At 44.2% G+C, this 19288-nt stretch overlaps 1 protein-coding gene across 1 annotated transcript in view; it reads right to left on the reverse strand.

Annotated features, from left to right (window-relative positions):
* Positions 1-19288, reverse strand: part of LOC121063045 (ceramide transfer protein-like) — a 168768-nt gene that overhangs the window by 41776 nt on the left and 107704 nt on the right. The window contains exons 4-6 of the mRNA XM_040543342.1: positions 12610-12717; positions 11649-11787; positions 9972-10055 (exon numbers count right to left, since the gene is read on the reverse strand). Of these exons, the coding sequence (XP_040399276.1) occupies positions 9972-10055; positions 11649-11787; positions 12610-12717 (331 nt within the window). The remainder of the gene's footprint in view (positions 1-9971; positions 10056-11648; positions 11788-12609; positions 12718-19288) is intronic.

The raw sequence follows: 19288 nt of genomic DNA on the forward strand, positions 1-19288 counted from the left end.
AAAGCAGAAACCTGGAAGTATTGCTAGATGAGGCAAGGAGAGTGTTCAGTAATAAAGAAGAGGATTATAGACGAGGACAGAGAAGGGTGGTGGCGGTTGTTAGAGAGGATGAAGAGAGGAAACCTAGACAAGGACTGTTTTGATTCGGCAGGGACCAGTGTGCGATATGCAAAAGATATGGCCACTGGAAAAATGAATGCCCAGAAAAATGGAAAGGCAAGGAGAAGGGACGAAACAACCAGAAAGGAAGAACAGTGGCTCATGTGAAGGAAGACTGACGGGGACCTGGGGAATCCACCCTAGCGGATCTACTGGTTATAATGAAGCTAGGGAAGAAGCAAGAGGAGGTAGAATTTTTGGTTGACACAGGGGCAATGTATTCAGTCTTAAACCAAGCCTTGATGCCCCTGGGAAATGATTATATCATGGTAAAAGGGGCAACCGGCCAAAGTGAGAAGGTGTATTTTTGTGAACCTTTGAGATATAACTTGGGAAAACAATGGGGCATCCACAGATTTCAGTACATGCCCAACTCCCCGAAAGCACTATTGGGGAGAGATTTATTGGAACAATTGGGTGCAACAATTAAATTTGAAAAAGGAGAGATTACTCTGGAGGTAAATGATCAGCAGTATATCCAAATAATGAGTTTGTCCTTAGCAAGTATTCCTACGGAAGGAAGAATCAGCGAAGAAATTACGAACCAGGTATATCCTGGGGTATGGGCCACCGATGTACCAGGGAAAGCAAAAAATGCTTCACCTGTCGAGGTCAAACTTAAGGAAGGATGACAGCCAATAAGAATCAAACAGTATCCCCTGAGGAAGGAAGATAGGGAAGGAATTTGACCATTAATAGAAAGATTTTTACAACTGGGGTTACTAAAGGAATGTGAGTCCAATTTTAACACTCCCATATTACCTGTCTGTAAACCTGATGGGTCATACCGGGTGGTCCAGGACCTCCGGGCTATAAATAAAATAACCGAAGACATTTACCCGGTAGTGGCAAAGCCATACACCTTGCTGACTGTATTGACACCTGATCTAACCTGGTTTACTGTTTTAGACCTGAAGGATGCCTTCTTTTGCCTCCCGCTCCATAAAGCCAGCCAGAAAATATTTGCATTTGAATGGGAAAATCCTAAAAGTGGGTGTAAAACCCAGCTCACTTGGACGGTATTACCACAGGGGTTCAAAAACAGCCCTACCATATTTGGCAATCAACTTGCAAAGGATCTTGAATCCTGGGAAGCCCCGCCTGGGGAAGGGAAGCTGTTACAATATGTGGACGATATCCTGATTGCCACCAAGACAAAGGACGCTTGTATGACTTGGACGGTGAGTCTGTTGAATTTTTTGGGGTTCCAGGAATACTGGGTATCCAAAAAGAAGGCTCAAGTGATGCAGCGCCAAGTGATTTATCTGGGCTATGAAATCAGTGCAGGACAAAGGACTTTAGGACAGGCCCGGAAAGAAGCAATATGCCAGACTCCGAGACCGCAAACAGTAAAGGAGTTACAAACATTCCTGGGAATGACTGGGTGGTGCTGACTATGCATCTATAACTATGGGTTGCTTGTTAAATCTCTATATGCACTAACAAACACCGAACAGAAACACCTCGAATGGGATAAGGAAACCACACAAGCCTTCGAGAGGCTAAAAAATGCCTTGATGTCGGCCCCAGCCCTAGGACTCCCAGATGTGAGTAAGCCGTTTTTCCTTTTTCCCCATGAGAAGAAGGGGATTGCCCTAGGAATATTGGCACAAGATCTCGGCCCGTATCGACGAGCAGTTACCCACTTTTCCAAGCAGCTGGATGCAACTGCAAAAGGTTGGCCTGGATGTTTGCGAGCGGTTGCGGCTGTAGTGCTAAACATCCAGGAAGCTCGAAAATTCACCCTGGGCCAGAAAATGACTGTGTTGGTGTCCCATACAGTATCTGCAGAATTGGAAGCAAAAGGTGGACACTGGCTTTCCCCACAAAGGTTCTTGAGATATCAGGTTATAATGGTAGAACAGGATGATGTGGAGATAGTAGTCACTAACATTGTCAATCCAGCCTCTTTCCTCAACAGAAACCTAGGAGAACCAGTGCATCATGACCGTCTGGAAACCATTGAGGCAACATATTCGAGTCATTCGGACCTGAGAGACAGCCCTATGGAGAATACAGAAAACTGGTTCACTGATGGAAGCAGCTATGTCCTAAGCAGTAAAAGGCATGCTGCATATGCCATCTCCACCAGTTGGGAAGTGATAGAGTCAGGACCTTTGCCCATAAACACCTCGGCACAGAAGGCAGAAATAATTGCACTGACCCACACCTTGGAATTGGCCCGAGGCAAAGTTGTGAATATCTATACCGATTCGAGATATGCTTTTGGGGTCATACATGCACATGGAGCAATCTGGAAAGACAGAGGATTATTGAACTCACAAGGAAAAATATCAGGCATGCAGAGGAGATCTTGAAACTATTGGAGGCAGTCCAGCTCCCTGAGAAAGTGGCAATTATGCACATTAAGACACACCAGAAAGTGAACTCAGAGTTGGAAAGAGGAAATGAGCTGGCAGATAGGCAAAACAGGTAGCCAAGGTAAAGGTAAGAACAGAAGGGGCTTTGGTCTCTGATGGGCGAATCTCTCTAGAAGATAAGCCAGAATACACTAAGGAAGATCAAAAGCTTATCGCAGATTTGGAAGGATCATATAATAAAGAAGGGTGGGCTCACACCCCACAAGGGAAACTGATTATTCCCTCCTATTTAACATGGCCCCTGATAAGGGAAGAACATAGGAAGAGGCATGGGGGGCAGAGTCCCTATATAAACACCTGACTAGAGACATTGTAGCTAGAAATTTATACACCACTGTGAGACAAGTGACTCGGCAGTGTGATCTTTGTCTCCAGACTAATCCCAAGAGCACCCCCGAACCGGAAATGGGCCAAATTGGGAAGGGCAGTGGGCCTGGGCAACAATGGCAGATTGATTTTACAGAACTTCCAAGAAAAGGGGGGTATCAATATTTATTAGTATTAACTGATACCTTTTCAGGTTGGCCAGAGGCATTCCCCACCAGGATAGCCAAGGCTCGGGAGGTAGTTAGGATATTATTACAAGAGATAATACCGCATTTTGGGGTTCCAGCAACCATGTCTTCTGATAGAGGACCACACTTTATTTCAAAAATGGTACAGGAAATCAGCTGCCATTTGGGCACAGACTGGCAACTTCATACTTCATATCGCCCTCAGTCGAGTGGCCAAGTAAAAAAAAATGAACCACTTAATTAAACAAAAGATTGTGAGGCTGGGGCAAGAAACTAGCTTGACCTGGCCTCAGTCCCTTCCCTTGGCTCTCTTGCGCATACGAACTAAGCCAAGAGCAAAGGAAGGACTAAGCCCTTTTGAGATCTTGTATGGACGACCTTATGGAATGCAGAAAGGAATGTCCACACAGGTTGGGGATGAAATCATGACCTCTTATATGGTGGCATTAGGCAAACAACTCAGTAAAACTGAGAAACGTGTCTGGGACTCGAAGTAGGGGTTTGGATAGTCCAGTGCATGATATACAACCTGGGGATTATGTGTATGTAAAGTCTCTTGCAGAAAAGACCCTAGAGCCACGATGGGAAGGACCATTCCAGGTACTCCTGACAACTTTTACTGCAATCAAAATTAAAGAGCAACCCGCCTGGATTCACCATTCTCGAGTTAAGAAAGCTCTCATGTCAGGATGGACGTCAAAACCAGTTGGGGGATTGCGGCTACAATTGTGACGCTCATAGGACTGCAAGATGCCACACAGGACTATGAAAAATGGAAAATACACAGGTTGAGGCAGAAAGTAGAGAATGGAGAGTATTTCTTTCAGGGAGCAGAGGATAAAAATTAAGTTAGTAGAGATGGAGGAAAAGAATTTCCTAAAGTAGATAGAAAAGGGGGGATTGAAGTAAGAAATGGATGCTAAAGGGATTTTTATAGGTACTGTAAACTCATCAGGACTGAGACAGGAGGGCTCTGGAAGATAAGGGATTTCTATAGGTATTGTGAACTAATCAGGACAGGACTGAGACAATGGAAATGATTTCCCGGAACTCATTGTAATAAAGACCACCCTTTCGGGAAGAGGTTATGAATATGTATAGGCAATCCCTTACCTGTGTAACCCCTTCTGTATAAATACAAGATGAACTACTGTGGTGGGTGCACACGATTGTGGTGGGACTACCCCCTGTGCTGCCCAGCGCTGAATAAACATACCTACTTTACAACTTTACAGGTTGTGGAGTCTGTTTTCCGCAAGTCACTTTTACATCTTATGGCAGTATGCTAATTACAAATGAAAAAGAATTTGGTGGGTGCATGACCCATTTATTGATGTCTACTGTTATTAATCTTCTGTGGATAGCAGTAGTATCAATATGACTAGTTTCTCTCTAAGAACAACCTCGTTATTCCAGCAATATGTTGGTGAATATTCCTCCTCCATTCAAAGCACAAAAATCCACTACAAATCCCACTGTGTTTTATATCAGTTTTCTCTCCTCCAGCTGCTGGATCTTTTCCATCTTTACAGTTCCAGTACAGAAATACCTTCCATCTTCAAAGAGGTTTGTTAAGTAAGTTTCATCCATTCATCTTACTCTTACATCATTTAAGCCCAAATCCACTCATTTTCCTGAGAAGATGGATCTGATCACTTCCTGATAAAGATTCTACATTCTTAGAATATAAGATCCCAATAGGTAAATATGCATTAGCCAGTGCCTCCTTTGGTGCTTTATACAAATGCTCATTGCCTGAGTTATCAGATTTTCTAATTGGAAAGCAAGCAGTAAATTTAAATGCCTTCATAGTACTCTGACTCTTCACTCGAAAATCCTAGGAAGCACAGAAAATAAAAAAACTCCCAATTCAAAACATCATCTTCAGTGCAGTACACAAGTCTCTACAGTCATGCTAAATTTCTCCTCCTACCCAAGGAAGATGCAGAATGGAAATTTTAAAAGACAATATGAAAATGGTCCCCTTAAAAAAAAATATCTTAAATCTAGTGGTTTGAGCACTAGAAGTTTGAACAGTAGGCTTGAAGTAAGAAATATATGCTAAAGGATTAACTGTAGAACTATAGCAGATCTAGAGAAGTCACCCAATGCTGATTTTGCAAGTTTTAGCTAACACAGATGTATATTGTAAATCAACCACAAGGACAGGACTGAGGTAGGGAATATCAATGCAAAGACCCTAAAAGATAAGTGAAGAAAAGACTTCATACCAGCAAGATAAGGGAAGAAAAGACTCCATACACACAGATAATAGAACCAGCAAGAACTGGCTTGGCCTGCTGAAGTCTGTAAATGAGAGGAAGGGTCAAAAGTTTAACAGCAAGGAAAACTTCTGGCCTTCATCAAAAGACCACCAGAGTACACTGGATGACCACCCAGAGAACTCTAGCGTGCATGCGAATAGAGGGTGGGAACCTATGTTAATGATTCTTTGGATACCTAATGAATACGCAAGAGACCGGGGGGGGGGGGGGGGGAGTGAAATGAATATGTGTATATCCCATCAATATAAGCCCCCTGGTAGTAACCCTTGGTGGGCAAGTTAGGAGGAGTGATCCCCCTTGCACCCGGTGCTGCAATAAACATACCTGCTTTATAACAGAGTTGAGTTGTAAAGTTTGTTTCCGTGCATCAGGCTCAACACTCCTTATCACAGTAGGCTAAAGAAGGGACCCTGAAACCTGATAAATCAATGTTTCTGCCCAATACATGGGCATGAGTGTCTCAACCATGAGATACCTACTTCTCTGCATGACTTAAGACATATGATTCCACTTTAGGACATAGAGTCTAGTTTTATTTATTTATTCTAGTCAAGCTTTTCAGCAATCACCTACTAAGGGCATTTAGACAGAAAGTAGTTCTACAAAAAGCAAAGGGTTACAGAAATTATTTTGTGTACTGACCTTGACCTACAATGAGTTTATGTACGGGTACCCGTAATATATAGCAATCTCTTAGCAGAGAAGTTCCTAAAGACTTGATACAGAACTTTTTACAAGAGGAATATGGAAAGAATGCCATCCAGGGGGACTGTGACAGGCTTGAGAGGTGAGCCGATGCAAACCTCATGAGGTTCAACAAGACCAAGTGCAAGGTTCTGCACCTGGGCTGGGGGAATCCCAAACCTGAATACAAGCTGGACAATGAGCAGATCAAGAACAGCCATAAAGAGAAGGATATGGGGGTATTAGTGGATGAAAAACTGAATATAAGCTGGCAGTGTGCACTTGTAGCCCAGAAAGCCAATTGTAACCTGGACTGCATCAAAAGAAGTATAGCTAGCAGGTCTAGGGAGGTGATTCTCCCCCCTTTACTCCAATCTCATGAGACCCCACCTGGAGTACTGCATCCAGCTCTGGGGCCCCCAACACAAAAAGGACATGGACCTGTTAGAGTAGGTCCAAAGGAGGGTCGCGAGGATGCTCAGAGGTCTGGAACACCTCTCCTATGAAGACACACTGAGAGAGTTGAGGTTGTTCAGCCTGGAAAAGAGAAGGCTCCGGGGAGACCTTATTGCAACCTTTCAGTACCTAAAGGGGGCTTATAAGGAAGATGAAGAATGAGGAATGAGGAGGAATGAGGAATGAAGAAAATGAAGGAAGTCACTTTTCATTTAAGTGTTTTAAGATGACCAGGTGTACAAAAAATACAAACTTCCCTAATGACATTTCACATATTGAATGTGTATATATAGCAGATACACCAGAAGAATGTAGATACAAAGAAATGTCCTAAAGGTAAATTAAGCTGAAACTCCTACCTCGTCCTCCAAGAACTGTTTGGCAGACTGCTCTTTCAAATTGAATCATTCAGTGAAATTAAATACTCAACTTTTTTTTTTTTTTAAAAAAAAGCTTTTTCATTTTTTTTGAAATTTGTTCTAATGACTTAACAGTCTTCAGAAATGTAGATTTTTATATAAAAAATGGGATTAGTGGAACTGTTAAACTTGCATATAAGGGAATGTTGCAAACTTGCTTATCTTTGCTGACAAGATGCACAAAAGATTTATTTAAAACTTCAGTTATATAGAATCATAGAATCATAGAACCATTTAGGTTGGAAAAGACCTCTAAGATCATCTGGTCCAACCTTTAACCTAGCATTGCCAAGTCCACCACTAAACAATGTCACTAAGCACTACATCTACACATTTTTTTGAAGACCTCTAGGGATGGTGACTCAACCACTTCCCTGGGCAGCGTATTCCAATGCCGCATAACCCTTTCAGTGAATAAATTTTTCCTAATATCCAACCTAAACCTCCCCTGGCGCAACTTGAGCCCATTCCCTCTAGTCTTAGCACTTGGTGCTTGGGAGAAGAGACCAATCCCCACCTCGCTATAGCCTCCTTTAAGGTAATTGTTAGAGTACGATAAGGTCTCCCCGAGCTCCCTCAGCCGTTCCTCATAAGACTTGTTCTCTAGACCCTTCACCAGCTTCGTTGTCCTTCTTTGGACATGGTCCAGCACCACGATATCCTTCTTGTAGTGAGGGGCCCAAAACTGAACACAGTATTCAAGCTGCGGTCCAACACACTGCTGGCTCATTTTCAGCCAGCTATCGACCAATACCCCCAGGTCCCTTTCTACCAGGCAGCTTTCCAGCCACTCTTCCCCCAGCGTGTAGCATTGCATGGGGTTGTTGTGCCCTAAGTACGGGACCCGGCACTTAGCCTTGTTCAGCCTCATACAGTTGGCTTCGGCCCATCAGTCCAGCCTATCTAGATCCATCTGCAGAGCCTTCCTATGCTCAAGCAGATCAACACTTGTGCCTAACTTGGTGTCGCCTGCAAACTTACTGAGGGTGCACTTGATCTCATTGTCCAGATCATTGAAAAAGATATTGAAGAGAACTGGCCCCAGTACTGAGCCCTGGGGACACCACTAGTGACCGGCCTCCAACTGGATTTAACTCCATTCACCACGACTCTTTGGGCCTGGCCACCCAGCCAGCTTTTAACCTAACGAAGTGTACACCAATCCAAGCCATGAGCAGCCAGTTTCTCCAGGAGGATGTTGTGGGAAATAGTGTCAAAAGCCTTACTGAACTCAAGGTAGACCACATCCACAGCCTTTCCCTCATCCACTAAGCGTGTCACTTTGTCATAGAAGGAGATCAGGTTCGTCAAGCAGGACCTGCCTTTGATAAACCCATGCTGACTGGGCCTGATCACCTGGTTGCCCTGTAACTGCTGCATGATGGCACTCAAGATAATCTGCTCCATGAGCTTCCCCGGCACCAAAGTCAGACTGACAGACCTGTAGATCCCTGGATCCTCCTTCCAGCCCTTCTTGTAGATGGGCATCGCATTTGCTAGTTGCCAGTTGACTCAGACTTCCCCTGATAGCCAGAACTGCTGATAAATTATGGAAAGTGGCTTGGCGAGCACTTCTGCCAACTCCCTCAGTACCCTCGTCTGGATCCCATCTGGCCCCATAGACTTGCATACATCTAAGTGGTTTAGCAGGTTGCTAACCATTTCCTTGTGGACTATGATGGCTTCATTCTGCTCCCTGTCCCTATCTACCAGCTCAGGTGCCTGGATACCTGGAGAATAACTGGTCTTGCTACTAAAGACTGAGACAAAGAAGGCATTAAGTACCTCAGCCTTTTCCTCATTTCTTGTCACTATGTTTCCCCCAACATCCAATAAAGGAGGGAGATTCTCCTTAGTCCTCCTTTTGTTGCTAATGTATGTATAAAAACATCTTTTATTGTCTTTAAAAGCAGTAGCTGCTGTTAAACTACTTAATCTCTGACATCAGCACTACAATTAATCCTTAGCAGAGCAAGCACTTTATATCATTGAAATATCTACTCCTATGATTAATTCTGGAAGCATGCTGAAAGCTCCTTCCCATTCCCTTTCCTCTTGCTTCCTCGTAACAGTTTTGGCAATACTCTAGAAAGAGCACTTAAATACAGCAAGGAAAGATGCCAGATATGGGGACTAGAGGCCGTTATAAGAAAATGGGAGACACAGATTATTTTTCCCATATATTTTCTGGTCCTTGATTGAAGTATTTACATTTAATAAAACACTTTTTGTAAGTACTTCTTTTTGAGATTCCATCAGATTTGAAACTGGAAGCTAGTACAACTTCAAAGTTTTGTGAACTAGTCTAACGAATGCCTGAATTGTCAACATCTAGAGAATGTAAACATTGAAATCATTTTAGTCAGGAAACAAGTGAAAGTCTACAAAGAATGAAAATAGATTTTAAATGCATATACAACTTCTGGCAGGCCAGAAAAGCATCAAGATTTCTCAAATAGCAGGACTTGCATGAGTTCTTTATATTTACTGCATGGATGCAGCAAGTACAATGACTATAATCAGATCATTTAAGGTAAGAATAAAAATCATCGTACCATTGAAAAAAATGCTTTTTAGAAAAAGTGCTAAAATTATGATGAGTGAGAATCAGCAACATAATGTTGACTTAACCATTAAATAGCCATAGAACTTGGAAAAAACAATACTGGGGCACACCTAACTGGAAAAGCATTGTGCTCCACCATACTCCTAAAGCAGATAACATGTGCAAGAAAAAAATACAATTACCTATCACAAATTTCAGTTCACAATATGATACAGCTGTTTCAACAGAAGTTTGTAGTGGAAATAGCTTTGGACACAGAATAGGAAATTCCATCTTGACAAGTTTGCATTAAATATTTGTGTGAATTAAATTAAGTACAACTCAGAGAATCATGAAAAGCAACTAACGTATGATAATCTGAGCATGAATGAGAGCTTCCTGTCACACATTTAAATAACTATTCTTGTAGTTTTCTGCTTAGAAAAGAGCATAAATATCAGTCTTATATCAGACATGAATTTTATATCACACATGAATTTTCAGTGAAGAAGTTTAGACACACCTACATTTTTCCTTACTGCTGTTACTGTTATGTAGAAAATCCCCATCAGAGCACATCATAGGGAAATCATCTTCATTATCTTCCACCACTAAATTTGAGAGAGAGAGAGATTATGTTATGGGAGTGAGAATTTTTTTCCAATTCTTTATTAAGCAAGAAAGATTTAAGGTCATCTTCATGGCTGTGGTGACTTTACTCAGCTGGGCAGCTGAGCTCCACCACAACCACTCTCTCACTCCCCTTCATCAAAGGGAAAGGGGGAGACAATATGATGAAAAGGGTTCAAGGGTTGAGATAAGGACAGGGAGATCACTCAATTATCGTCACGGGCAAAACAGACTCGGCATAGGGAGATTAATGTAATTTGTTAACTATTACTAACAAGCTAGAGCAGTGAGAAACTAAAAAACCAAACCAAACAAACAACAAAAAAACCTAAAACCATGTTCCACCCATCCACCCTCCTCCACCTCCTCCCCCCGAGTGGCGCAGGGGAACAAGGAATGGGGGTTGCAGTCAGTCCATAGTGCTTCATCTCCTCTGCTCCTTCACAGTCATTCACTGCCCCTGCTCCAACATGGGGTCCCTCCCATGGGATGCAGTTCTTCCCGAACTGATCCTGCGTGGGCTTCCCACAGGTAACAGCTCTTCGAGAACTGCTCCAACATGGGTCTGTACCATGGGTGTCCATCCATCAGGAACACACTATTCCAACATGGGTCCCGCACGGGCAGCAGTTCCTGCCAGGTCACCTGCTCCTGCATGGTCTCCTCTCCACGGGCTACAGGTCTGGCCTGGAGTCTGCTCTGGCGGGGGCTCTCCATAGGCTGCAGCCTCCTTCGGGTCAGATCCACCTACTCCACCGTGGGCTCCTCCACAAGCTGCAGTGTGGAAATCTGCTCCACCATGGTACACCATGCCTTGCAGGGAGACAGCCTGCTTCACCATGGTCCTCTCCAGAGGCCACAGGGGAACTTCAGCTCCGGAGCCTGGAGCACCTCCTCCCCCTCCTTCTTCACTGACCTTGGTGTCTGGAAGGCTGTTTCTCACTCCTCTCTCTCCCAGCTGCTGTTGTGCAGCAGTTTTTTCCCTTTCTTAAATCTGCTCTCACAGAGGTGCAACCAACATCACTTATTGGCTCAGTTCTGGGCAGCGGTGGGTCCCTTTGGAGCCGGCTGAAGCTGGCCCTTATCTAACATGAGGCAGCTTCTGGACTCCTCACAGAGGCCACCCCGTGCAGGCCCCCCCTACCAAATCCTTGCCACATAAACCCAGTACACTGGCTTAGCAACTTTTAAGTTTTTTTCTATAATAAATCAAGTCATTAAACTTTTGTTTGTTTGTTTGTTTGCTTTCCAGCAGTAAACTAATTTGACTTCATCTTATGGGAGTAAACGATTACTGTTCTATAACATCAAGTGCTTAAAAGACCATTTATTCTAGTAAGGTTGGCATCTGTAGCTGCCAAAGTTAAGCAGATTTTTATGGGAATCCAACTTCCGAAGTGAAAATAGTTAACACTGTTTATACAGAAATATCTATGATTAATCACTATACTATGTTTAAGATACATATTTCCTTAATATGGCATCTAATGCTATAGTAACTATTTCAAGGGCGATTGCTTACTGTGTAAAAATTTAGATTCTATCAAGTTAGGAGTTTTCAATTACAGTTTTACCTTTATCTCTCTGGAGGTCATCTTTAGAAACTGCATCTGCACAGGCATCAAAGTATTTCTGTAAAGTATCAATTTGTCTACACAAGATGTCTCTAAAGGTTTCCATTTCAGCAAGCTTCTCACGTAAGCTATGGCCCTTCTGAAAATGCAAGAGAAAAAAGCCTCAAATGCTTTTACATACTCAACAACAGTTCAATGCCTAAATAAAAAAATAAATGATTTCTGCAGGTATGAAGAAGAAATTCTTCAGGCACACTAAGGACATTTCAGATATCAGTAGCTATGAAATAATGTTAATATTAGAAGAACATGGTTATAAGAAACCATATATAAGTATTTCTTACTCATTTTGTCCGCTGGTCTCAGTTTTTCTTCTTGACTGTATGTGCTACTTTGGAGCATTCAACAAAAGCTTATTAAAAATGCAATCTTGCATACTACCAGGTTTGTGCCTATTTGCCCGAAAATAGTCAGTGCTAGTTTAAGATCTTGGTTCTAATCTTTACTCCCCTTTCTTGTGTTGGTCCTTTTGTGCTCTCCCAGAAGTACAACCCACCCAAGTTCAAATGTTAAATATTTATATGCATGAAACAAGGAAAGCCATAATTTGTCAATCAGTATTAATCAAATTTGTTAAGTCACAGGCTCAGCATTCCTTTTCATTTAGAAGCCCTGATATTCTCAGGAGTACACTAAGAAAGGTTAGTAAATCCTCTCACAAGTCTGATTTTCTCGTCATTAGAAGATGACACTGTAGTCTGAAAGGGATAAGTGCACAGAGGCACATGAAAGCTTTCTATATGATCTATTCATCATCACATGCTGAATTATTGCTTATAGTAAACCAAAGATTTGGTATTTTTTCCTTTAATTGTGTGAATGAGTCTTCACATAGCTTTTCTTTCCAGTTGCATAAGTGTCTTATTTTCACACCAATGCTAAGAAAATGTTATTTACTAACCTTGAACGAAGAAGTGGATGTTGCAGAGTATCCACTTGCTCCAGAAACAAGAGACACCACGGAGCCATGATGTCGTAAACTTGACTCTGATCCATAGCCAGATTCAGTCTAAAACAAACAAACAAAAACATCAACAACAAACACCAAAAAACAAACTAACCACACAAAATGGTAGTAGATTTGGTAGTAGATTCAGTAGGGATTTGCATAATGCATGGTTTCACTGTTTGTCTTAAGCTGCTTGCACGTGCCTGCTGTGAGCTGGATGACTTGTCTCTGCATCAGTTTTAAAGCAACATTTATTTTCCATTTCTTCTGATAAATAAGTATTGATCTAATTTTATTTCTTCCCTTTATCTTTTAAAACATAACTGTGCGAGTAAAGCACAGACTCATGGGAAAGCTCCCCCCACTTAAAAAATATCAAATAAAGCAAATTATTCTCCCACGTCTCCAAGAATTATTTTGATTATGTCTTGATTTAGTGCCTGTCAAGCACTTCAAAGGATGTTTGCCTACCAAGGAAGGTATTTTCAGTTAGCATTACAAATTATTTATTATTTTGCATAACACAAGCAGCAGGCAGCCCCTCTCTAAGACATACAGCTCATCCTAGGAGGTGATGAAACAGACATTATGATACTATTGACTTGCGGAAAACGGACTCCACAATCAGTAAGATTGTAAAGTAGGTATGTTTATTCAGAGCTGGGCAGCACGGGGGGTAGTCCCACCAAAGTTGTGTGTACCCGATGCAGCAACTTGCCATGGTTATATGCAGTAAAGAGTTACATATGCATGAAGTTTCACAATACGCCTATACATATTCATAACCTGTCCCCGCTTCATACTAAAATTAGTTCAAGAAGTCACTTCCATAAGCTCCTCCCATCTGCGCTTGCGCAGTGTCTCCTGGTAGTGGTCGCCAGGGGTCGTGGGGATGAAGGTTGGTGACTCTTCCTCGTCACCGCTAGTTGACCTCTTGTCTTTGCGCAGACTCAGTTGCTCCTTGACTCTTGTCCATCCGCAGGACCAGTTTCTGCCAGTTTCTTAAGATAGGCTTACACTCTTATCAAGAGACTAACTTTGGTAAGGGGTCCAAGGCTTCTTGCTTTAATTAATTTGCACAACGCACCATAGTTAGCAAAGACACTAAGTAGCATCCACTAGTTTAATACTATCAGCGCTCCCTCTCTACTTGATAAGATTCTCCTAACTCCCTCTCTCACTATAACTCTAACCACATTCTCTGCAGTACTTGTGAAAAAAAAATCCTACTAAAACATTTAAGAGATCACAACACAGTATCTTATAAAAACAAGAGCGTAATAGAAAACAAGTAAATAAAAACAAAAACACAGCAAAAGAGCTGGAAGGTACTGGAAAAGCTGGACTTTGTGGAGACTAAGCAGAAGAGGTCTGTTGAACACCCATGTTCCAAGGGTGATTTTTAGACTCACTGCAAACATTTCAACATGTACTTGAAGAAAGAGTGAAAGCAGAGTGACCAAGAAATGGTAGAGTTCTCTATTCTTGGCGAAGTCAGGAAGAGGACCAGTAAAACCGCTGTATTGGACTTCCGGAGGGCTGACTTTGAGCTGTTCAGGACACTGGTTGGCAGAGTCCCTTGGGAGGCAGTTCTGAAGGGCAGAGGAGTCCAGGAAGGCTGGGCACTCTTCAAGAAGGAAATCTTAATGGCTCAGGAGCGGTCTGTCCCCACGTGCCCAAAGACGAGCCAGCGCGGAAGAAGACCGGCCTGGCTGAACAGAGAGCTGTGGCTCGAGCTTAGGAGAAAAAAGAGGGTTTATAATCTTTGGAGAAGAGGGTGGGCCACTCGGGAGGACTATAAGGATGTTGCGAGGCTGTGCAGGGACAAAATTAGAAAGGCCAAAGCTCATCTGGAGCTCAATCTGGCTACTGCCGTTAAAGATAACAAAAAGTATTTTTACAAATACATCAACACAAAAAGGAGGACTAAGGAGAACCTCCATCCTTTACTGGATGCGGGGGGAAACCTGGTTACTAAGGATGAGGAAAAGGCTGAGGTGCTTAATGCCGCCTTTGCCTCAGTCTTTAGCGGCAAGACCAGTTGTTCTCTGGATACCCAGTACCCTGAGCTGGTGGAAGGGGATGGGGAGCAGGATGTGGCCCTCACTATCCACGAGGAAATGGTTGGCGACCTGCTACAGCACTTGGATGTACGCAAGTCGATGGGGCCGGATGGGATCCACCCGAGGGTACTGAGAGAACTGGCGGAGGAGCTGGCCAAGCCGCTTTCCATCATTTATCGGCAGTCCTGGCTATCAGGGGAGGTCCCAGTCGACTGGCGGCTAGCAAATGTGACGCCCATCTACAAGAAGGGCCGGAGGGTAGACCCGGGGAACTATAGGCCTGTTAGTTTGACGTCAGTGCCAGGGAAGCTCATGGAGCAGATTATCTTGAGTGCCATCATGCAGCAGTTACAGGGCAACCAGGCAATCAGGCCCAGTCAGCATGGGTTTATCAAAGGCAGGTCCTGCTTGACGAACCTGATCTCCTTCTATGACAAAGCGACACGCTTAGTGGATGAGGGAAAGGCTGTGGATGTGGTCTACCTTGAGTTCAGTAAGGCTTTTGACACTATTTCCCACAACATCCTCCTCAAAAAACTGGCTTCTCTTGGCTTGGACTGGCGTACGCTCCGTTGGGTTAAAAACTGGCTGGATAGCCGGGCCCAAAGAGTTGTGGTGAATGGAGTCAAATCCAGTTGGAGGCCGGTCACTAGTGGAGTCCCCCAGGGCTCAGTACTGGGGCCAGTCCTCTTTAATATCTTTATCGATGATCTGGATGAGGGGATTGAGTGCACCCTCAGTAAGTTTGCAGACGACACCAAGTTAGGTGCATGTGTCGATCTGCTCGAGGGTAGGAAAGCTCTGCAGATGGATCTGGATAGGCTGGACCGATGGGCTGAGGTCAACTGTATGAAGCTACAGGCTGGGAGATGGGTGTTTGGAAAGCTGCCTGGCAGAGAAGGACCTGGGAGTACTGGTTGATAGGCAGCTGAATATGAGCCAGCAGTGTGCTCAGGTGGCCAAGAAGGCCAACAGCATCCTGGCTTGTATAAGAAGCAGTGTGGCCAGCAGGTCTAGGGAAGTGGTTGTCCCCCTGTACTCGGCTCTGGTGAGGCCGCACCTCGAGTACTGTGTTCACTTTTGGGTCCCTCACTACAAGAAGGACATCGAGGTGCTCGAGAGAGTCCAGAGAAGGGCAACGAAGCTGGTGAGGGGTCTGGAGAACAAGTCTTACGAGGAGCGGCTGAGGGAGCTGGGCTTGTTCAGCCTGGAGAAGAGGAGGCTCAGGGGCGACCTTATCGCTCTCTACAGGTACCTTAAAGGAGGCTGTAGCGAGGTGGGGGTTGGTCTATTCTCCCACGTGCCTGGTGACAGGACAAGGGGGAATGGGCGAAAGTTGCGCGAGGGGACGTTTAGGTTGGATATTAGGAAGAACATCTTTACTCAAAGGGTTGTTAGGCATTGGAATAGGCTGCCCAGGGAAGTGGTTGAGTCGCCATCTCTGGAGGTCTTTAAAAGACCTGGAAAGAGTCCAGCGGAGGGCCACAAAGATGATACAGGGCCTGGAGCATCTTCCCTATGAAGAAAGGCTGAGAGACCTGGGTCTGTTCAGCCTGGAGAAAAGAAGACTGAGAGGGGATCTCATCAATGTGTATAAATACCTGAGGTGTGGGAGACAGAGGGATTTGGCCAACCTCTTTTCAGTGGTTTGTGGGGATAGGACAAGGGGTAATGGCCACAAGATAGAGCACAGGAAGTTCCGCAACAACATGAGAAAGAACTTCTTCATGGTGAGGGTGACGGAGCACTGGAACAGGCTGCCCAGGGAGGTTGTGGAGTCTCCTTCTCTGGAGGTATTCAAGGCCCGTCTGGACGCCTACCTGGGCAGCCTGCTCTAAGGAACCTGCTTTGGCAGGGGGACTGGACCCGATGATCTTTCGAGGTCCCTTCCAACCCCTACAATTCTGTGATTCTGTGATCATGCTACATGGAGCAAGTGGGTTGCACTGATTACTCAGCGGGCTCGAATAGGAAACCCCAGTCACCCAGGAATCTTGGAAGTTATTATGGACTGGCCAGAAGGCAAATACTTTGGGATATCATAAGAGGAGGAGGTGGTCCGTGCTGAAGAAGCCCCACTGTACAACAAGCTACCAGAAAATGAGAAGACATATGCCCTGTTCGCTGATGGGTCCTGTCGTATTGTGGGAAAGCATCGGAGATGGAAAGCTGCTGTATGGAGTCCTACACGACGAGTTGCAGAAGCTGCTGAGGGAGAAGGTGAATCAAGTCAGTTTGCAGAAGTGAAAGCCATCCAGCTGGCTTTAGATATTGCTGAACGAGAAAAGTGGCCAGTTCTCTATCTCTATACTGATTCATGGATGGTAGCAAATGCCCTGTGGGGGTGGCTACAGCAATGGAAGCAGAACAACTGGGAGCGCAGGGGCAAACCCATCTGGGCTGCTGCACTGTGGCAAGATGTTGCTGCCCGGGTAGAGAACCTGATTGTAAAGGTACGCCATGTAGATGCTCATGTGCCCAAGAACTGGGCTACTGAAGAACATCAGAACAACCAGCAGGTGGATCAGGCTGCTAAGACTGTGGCGGCTCAGGTAGACCTGGACTGGCAACATAAAGGTGAATTATTTATAGCCTGATGGGCCCATGACACCTCGGGCCATCAAGGTAGAGATGCAATATACAGATGGGCTCATGACCGAGGGGTGGACCTGACCATGGACACTATAGCACAGGTTATTCATGATTGTGAAACATGTGCTGCAATCAAGCAAGCCAAATGGTCAAAGCCTCTTTGGTATGGAGGACGATGGCTGAATAAATATGGAGAGGCCTGGCAGATTGATTACATCACACTCCCCCAAACCCGCAACGGCAAGCACCACGTACTTACCATGGTGGAAGCAACCACCGGATGGCTGGAAACATATCCTATGCCCCATGCCACCACCCGGAACACTATCCTGGGCCTTGAAAAGCAAGTCCTATGGCGACATGGCACCCCAGAAAGAATTGAGTCAGACAATGGGACTCCTTTCCGAAACAACCTTATAGACACTTGGGCCAAAGAACATGGTATTGAGTGGGTGTATCACATCCCCTATCATGCACCAGCCTCTGGGAAAGTTGAGCGATACAATGGACTGTTAAAGACTTCACTGAAAGCAATGGGTGCTGGGACATTCAAGCACTGGGATACACATTTGGCAAAGGCCACCTGGTTAGTCAATACTAGAGGATCTGCCAACCGAGCTGGACCTGCCCAATCAAACCTGTTACGCACTGTAGAAGGGGATAAAGTTCCTGCAGTGCACATGAGAAACATGCTGGGGAAGACAGTCTGGGCTACTCCTGCCTCAGGAAAAGGCAAACCCTTTCGTGGGATTGCTTTTGCTCAGGGACCTGGATGCACTTGGTGGGTAATGCAAAAGAATGGGGAGGTCCGGTGTGTACCTCAAGGGGACCTAATACTGGGTGAGAATAGCCCATGAGTTGAATTGTATTATGTTAATTATCATATAATACTCTATGTCATCACTACCATGATTGCTATATACCATAGATGAAAATGGTGATTAATTAGAAGGTATTGGAAAGAGTGTAACCTGAGCATGACATAAATGGTATGGAATAAGGGGTGGATATCTGTCCTGGTTTCAGTTAGGACAGTTAATTTTCCTCCTAGTAGCTGGCAGGGTGCTATGTTTTGGATTAGGATGAGAAGAGCGCTGATAACATGCTGATGTTTTAATTGTTGCAGAGCAGTGCTTACACCAAGCCAAGGACTTTTCAGCTTCTCGCTCTGTCCTGCCAGCGGGCAGGCTAGGGGTGCAGCAGGAGCTGGGAGGGGACAGACCCAGGACAGCTGACCCAAAGCGGCCAAAGGGGTATTCCATACCATCTGACGTCATGCTAAACAATATATAGGGGTGGCTAGCCGGGGTGGGGGGGCCGGCTGCTCGGAGATAGGCTGGGCATCGGTCAACGGGTGGTGAGCAATTGCATTGTGCATCACTTGTTTCGTACACATAATTATTAGTAAAACTATTATCATTATTATTATTATTATTATTGTTATTATTATTTTCCTGTCTTAATAAACTGTCTTTATCTTAACTCACAGGCTTCACTTTCCCGTTTCTCTCCCCCATTCCCGGAGAGGGAGGGGGGAGGGTGAGCGAACGGCTGTGTGGTGTTTAGCTGCCGGCCGGGTTAAACCACAACATGAAATGGAAATCTCCATTCTACTGTTAGACACAGTGAAGAAAAGCACTGATGTTCTGGCCTCAGCTCCCAAAATGCTGAAGTAAATTTTCTGATTTTTTTTAAGGCTTTGAAAGCCAGGGGGAATAGTGATGGATTTTAAATAATTAGTTTATTCAAATACATACGGCACGATCTTGATTTAAGGATAGTACATGTGCACAGCTGTGCCTTTATAAGAACAGTTCTGATCCCAACTGAAAACACTTGCCATATTGTACTTTTTAATAGTTATACTAAATTACTTAGGAGTTTAATTGCATTTAATAGTTGCATTAAATATTATTACATCATAGCTATGTATAAAATTCAAAAGGGAGTGCATTATCAAAGATGATACACAAACA

The sequence above is a fragment of the Cygnus olor genome (assembly GCF_009769625.2).
Source record: "Cygnus olor isolate bCygOlo1 chromosome W unlocalized genomic scaffold, bCygOlo1.pri.v2 SUPER_W8, whole genome shotgun sequence".
NCBI lineage: Eukaryota > Metazoa > Chordata > Aves > Anseriformes > Anatidae > Cygnus > Cygnus olor.